This window comes from Acyrthosiphon pisum, chromosome A2 (assembly GCF_005508785.2).
Source record: "Acyrthosiphon pisum isolate AL4f chromosome A2, pea_aphid_22Mar2018_4r6ur, whole genome shotgun sequence".
Classification (NCBI taxonomy): domain Eukaryota; kingdom Metazoa; phylum Arthropoda; class Insecta; order Hemiptera; family Aphididae; genus Acyrthosiphon; species Acyrthosiphon pisum.
In genome coordinates, this window is record NC_042495.1 from 97,840,246 (window position 1) to 97,846,797 (window position 6,552).

At 29.5% G+C, this 6,552-nt stretch overlaps 1 protein-coding gene across 1 annotated transcript in view; it reads right to left on the minus strand.

Moving 5' to 3' along the window:
* Positions 1 to 6,552, minus strand: part of Spz1-1 (spaetzle 1-1) — an 11,024-nt gene that overhangs the window by 1,550 nt on the left and 2,922 nt on the right. Inside the window, 1 exon segment of the mRNA NM_001160117.1 lies at positions 3,433 to 3,596. Within this exon segment, the coding sequence (NP_001153589.1) occupies positions 3,433 to 3,596 (164 nt within the window).

Genomic DNA, 6,552 nt, shown 5'->3' on the forward strand with positions numbered 1-6,552 from the left:
ACACCTGGTTCATTTTAGTTTATTTGTTATTTTGATATAGCGGTCAGCAAATCAGCAATTATGATTTTATTATAATTTATGATTATTTCAAAAATCAAATATAAATTATTATACCTATTATGACCTAATATAATAGTAAATAATATTTAAGAACTACAAATAGGTAACAAAAAATATTTATATAATGTAAATATATATATAATATTGCATTTCAATCATATGATTTTGCTGGTAGCATGTCATGTAAGATAAATGGTACTCAGCATAGAATAACAGATATTGTTGGTCACAAAATTCCATTCATTCCATGCCAAGTGCATCGAGGTACATTTGTTGAACAAGTGAATCTATCAAAAACCCACCCGATGGACTGCAAGGGCTGAATCAATTAAAGCTGTTTGGATATCATATGAATAAACTATTGATACATGTTACATTAGGTCTCTCTAAAAAAATTCTCAGTTTTGACTTTGTAATTTGTTTATCATTTATAAATATGTCATGTATAAAACAAAAATCTTCACAGAAAACCTAGAACAGGGGTCACCAACTGGCGGACCGCGGTCCGGATACGGACCTCGAGCACTTTTTTTACGGACCGCGCGCGCGTTTTCATTTTACATTGATTAAATTCATAATATGCGCCATACCGGCGAGGGAAACGCGCCATCGTCGGAGTGGCGCGTATGAAACGGGCCTTATCCACGGAATAGTTTTTATCTAGTTTAAATCCGATAATAAATAATAAGATAAGATCATAACATCGAGCGTCTGTCTACGTCACGATTATAAAGAACATGAAGAGAAGAGAACAGAAATAGAATATTTAACCTAAATATTTTGAATTAAAATTATTATTAAAAAAAAAATTAACAATAACAGTACCTATACTAGAGCACTATAAAAGAGATCAAATATTTTTTGTGCATCATAAATGAGGCGATTGGTGGGTCGAGAACCATGTTATCACGCTAACACCGAGCAAGTGTCGAGTGACGCGACGCATGGGACGCGCCGGAAAAAAATCGGTATTTTTATAACAATAATAAATTAAACGGACGTTAATAAATTATTTATAACTAATGATTCACCTATATTGATAAATACCTACTAATATGAAAACCTTTAAAAATGTTTAATTCATATGGTTTCATTATTATTTTTGGCCGTTTAATTATTAATTACGCGTATATTTCTACCTTCCTTTTCCATCAACGTGCCAAGGTATGCACCAGATAGGTAGATATTAGGTATAAGACTGGTCACTGTAGTCACCATCACATTAACTATAACAACGCGCAACGTACAGAATATTTTCTATATTGTGATGTCCTTAATCCTAATAGTGGCTTTAATAAGTTACCTCTTATACAGAATAGTATAAATGTATAATACATTGTATATTTGCTAATGTTATATTATCCAGCTAATGTCGACACTCGACATTATCCAAATGTTAACATAATAATATGTTGATACAATATAAGATATACATTATACTTTGTCTAAGGTGATCGGAATACCTAAATTTCAAGTTATTTATTGTATTATTGCTTACGTATTGATAATTTATGTGTCCATAGCCTGAACGGCTGAACCACCAGTGTTCGGATTAGATCACAGACTTCTATACTACACTATATAGAAATCTGTGGATTAGATAAGTATTTTTTTATCTAGATAAAGATAAAGATAATTCAACTACTAATTACGTAAATTTGGTGCGCTCTTATTTGGTACAGGATATAGATAGATATAAAAGATAACTTAACTCATATTTATCTAGATAAAGATAAAGATAAATACTTTTTTATCTAGATAAAAAAAAGATACAATTTTAATACCCAATATACCTATTGGGTATTAAATTTAGGTATACTTTAGTTGGGCACTAGGTACATAATAATAATGATATACATAAAAATAACTACATTATTTATAAACCATAAACTTGGTTTGAGAATCTGTAGAAATATTTAAAATGCGTTTGAACAATTCCGCGATTTTTATCAATAAAAAATGTATCTAGAATCTAGATGAATTTATTTAGATTAGTAAAAAAATGATCTAAGATGAACGTTTAGATACCTCGTAACTATTTATCTAGATAAGATCAAAGATGAACAAATAATTATCTAGATATTCATCTAGATAAATTTATCTAGATAAGTCCGAACACTGCGAACCACCGATAGCGCCACGGACCCTCGGCAATCGGCATTAGCGTCGGTGTGTCTTGACCTCCGTGGGGCCGCGGACCACAGTTTTAGAACCAGTGACATAATATAATGTATATTCTATAATGAATAGGCATTAGGCACAATACAATATACACTCTTATCAAAAAAAAAAAATAATTAAGAAATCAGCGACATTAGAATTTATATAATTAGGAACCTGATATAGTACCCTCTGCAGATAGCTGGAAGGTCATCAGTGTCATAACTATAAAAATTATATTTGCATACGCTCCAATTCACAAATTAGTACACCTTAGGTATACTATTGCTAATGCAAATTGCAAAGAATTCATAAATAAAATATATGAAACTATATTATATTTTGTAATAATTACCTAATAAGTAATAACTATATATGTACCTAACTACCTAGGCACCTAACTAAGTACCTACTTGCTATTCATAAGTTGATATTTCTATTGTATTTCTAAACTCATTTTCTAATTTTTTAATTTTTTTGAAATGTTAAATAAATAAAAAACTACCTATTTCATAGTCGTATTTACAAAATAGTAGGTAATTTTTTTACAGCCAAGGTCAAGATAGTTAGGAAAATTCACCATAAATGTTGACGATTAAAACAAATTTTTTCGAAAACGCTTATCCCTATATGTATTTATTATATTTAAAATAATTATATACAAATTATGTAGGTAGGTTACCATTATAATATAAAATAAATCTTATAAATTATAATACCTATTAATTATTTTTTAGAATCCATTAGTAACTATAATAACTAATAAGTAATAACTATTAACTATTGTAAGTATATTGGCGATTGAAAACTTATCGATGTAATGGGGACGATGCGTATCATTTGTATGTTATTTTACCAGTTCCCCGTTACAGATCCACCCCCCCCCCCCCCCCGCCACCCTGAAAATTGATACGCTTTCAATCGCCAATACCTACCTACATTAAATTTGTCTACCATTTTTTAATTGATATGTTATGACTTGTGACTTATGATATACCTAGGTACCATTATGCTTATATAGTATGTGCAATAGTGGTATACCTACTTATACCTACCTACAGTTATAACTATATACTGTATAGTTACTGAATGCTGATGTTATATATGTCGTAAATGTCATTCGTGATTTTCGTCACATTTTAATATTTTATATATTTTTGTTATATTGAGTTATGAAACATATATAGGTATAGGAATTACCAATTAACCTACTTTTCATCCTCCTTATAACTTGATGTGTTGGCTATAGTTGCAGTAGTATCTTGATCAAAAAAACGTGTTCTTATAAGCCTATTCCTTGCTGAAAACCTTAAATACCCTTCCCAGTATGGATTATTGTCTTTTGTTCGTTGTGCTGTTGAATTAAGCCATTGAACCTAAAAATTAAATAAATTATTATCTAACCTCATAGTTAAGACCATTTTAATCAGTTTAAATATTATAATATTAAAATTGAACATTGGTCAATCATGCTATTTTTAGGGCCCTAAAGAGTCATTAAAACTAATTAGCCCTGTAAGGATGTAAAGTGTAAATTAACACCGCGAAAAAGTTATCTAATTTATTATGAATGCAATTCTTGTAAGTTGTAATGGCTACAATTTGGATTTAATTAAATATTTGATCACTTCATGACTAAGGATAAATTTAGGTAAATATTTGCTCCAAGAATAATTAACTACTTACTTAAAAATAAAATATGAAAGTAGACTTAGTTACTAGCCCATTTTACGTTAGTTATATCTAGGTAGGTACTTGATGCAGTGTAAAAAATTTTATTTACTCAATTTAAAATTGTAATATATTTTTTTCATCCTATAATCATTTAGTAATGTATATCAGTATAATAATATATATTTCATTAAGACTTAAGTATTAATATTATAAGAATACACTGTGGTATAATTGAGCTTAGAATATGTCATCAGGAGTATTAAATATTATAGAGCCTACAATTTTAGAGACCTTACTGTTGCAGGGTATCTAATTTCTAGATTAGGTATTTAATATTTTTTAACTTTTTGCGTTTTGCGTTTTGACGTTTAAAAGTATGATTTTTTTGTTTGTATTTTGGAATTTAATCTGTGAATTCTATAATTATAATTAATGTAGATAAGTATATAATTATTAATTAGATATCTATACCTAATTGCCAATACTTTTCAACATAGCATTAGAAAAAGTAATACGCAGTGTACAAAGTAACAAACTCGAAATTAATATTGGCAAAACCATGCTAGATGTACTAGGTTTTGCAGACGATCTGAATTTAGTAGGAGAAAACAAGGAAATGATTGTGCGAAATACCAAAACACTCATACAAAAAATAAAAAAGATTGGCCTAGAAATAAATGAGGAGAAAACACAAGCAATGGAAACGTTGCCTGAAAAGATGAGGAAGACCTTACAGTAGATAATTACGTATTTTAGAAAGCACATAGCTTCAAATACCTAGGTGTAACAATCACTGGTAACAATGACTGGAACACCGAAATAACTAGTCGCTTGCTCAAAGTGGAAAGGACTTTCTTCTCACTAATAAAATATTTCAAATTGAAACTTTTCTCTAGAGGAACAAAAGTACGACTGTACATAAGTATTGTAAGACCAACGCTAACCTATGGATGCGAAGTATGGCCGACGACAGTACAAATCGAACAAAAACTCAGAAGTTTTGAGAATAGAGTTCTAAGAACAATGTGTGTACCGTTTTTTGATACCGAAATAAACAGGTGGCGTAGAAGAAAAAACAAAGAAATAAAGGAAATCACCAAAGTACCTCCCATAACAAGTTATGTAAAGGGACAGAGAATACAATGGTTTGGACACGAAATGAGACGAGAGGAAACAAATTACGTCAGAGCAGCAATTGAATAGAAGCCAACAGGCAGAAGACCCAGAGGCAGACCGAAGAAACGATGGATGGATGGAGTGCAGCAAGATCTAGAGAGGTTAGAAGTAACAGAGTGGGAGGAAAAGATACAGGATCGTGATTATTGGAGAGCAGTGACGGTGGCAGCCAAAACTCTTACAGAGTTGTGAAGGCACAGAAGAAGAAGAAGAAAGGTATAGATTTGCACTGCAGTATTATTTTAATACCTAATAGCATTAATATATACAGGAATACCTACGATCGATAGTAAAATGATAACAATTCTATTAGGTACCTACGTAATTTCATATAATACATTGTTGTTAAATATACTAAAAAAATAATGATACCAAATTGTTTTTTATTATTTAATTAAAACATAACACAAATAAAAAGTATAGTTTGGGTTGAGTCTCTAATGACCTTGTGCATTTGTAATTTAATCATTACTTATTATCTATTTTTGAGAATATTATCTTATTATTTTAATACATAAGTAATTAAGAAAATTGTGTACATTGTACCTAATTATAAAGTAAAAGTCGATGAATGTAACTGAATAAAATCAATATTGTAAAGTTGGTTTGTTAATTGTTATTTTACTTAGTAAAAAAATATAGGTAACAATTTTTGTATTACATTTCATGTCACATACTCACATCGCTTTTATCATTTTGTTTCGAGCAATTATTCAATTGCATTCCAAAGATATTTTCAGTAAAATGAGTAATGATTAATTAGTATATCCAATATAATAATGTACTAAGATTTTTCATCAGGCGTTTTAGTACCTACTTTAATATAGGTATATGGTATATCATATATAATTTATATATAAAAATAGGCATATTGTTAGTTAACTAATACGTGCGAATGTCTATGTACCTGCACAGTGCATTAATATGAAAATGTATATCTTAATTCTTAATTATTACATTTTACTGCATTTTGTATTAATCTCAAAATCTTTGAATTATGTCCGTGCAAATAAACTATCTATTAATTATTAAAATACCTATTGCTGGGAATTGATATGAATGTAAAAAGTGTATTTTTTTTACCTCATATAATATTATAGTGTCTAACCTACTATTACAGAATGTACCTATTATGTATATTAATTTAAAAACCTATCTACCGATAAACTATCGAATATTGTTATAATATGTTATAGTATGTCCTATACTATCTACCTCTCAATAATAATATGATTTTTCAATTATTGTATTTGGTATTAGATAAGTGGGTAAATACTGCGGGAAGAATAACCCAGCTAGGGCAAAATTGTAGCCACACGGTTCAATACAAAAAAATAAGGTAGGTAAATAATAAATAGGGTAGGTCGTCACTCGTCAGTACTTCGTCTATACAATTTAAACTATTATTGCGGGCTTAATAATACATAGGTACTTTCTAATTGTTAAGTTTCTTTTATAGACATAGGCGCAAATAGGGGGGGG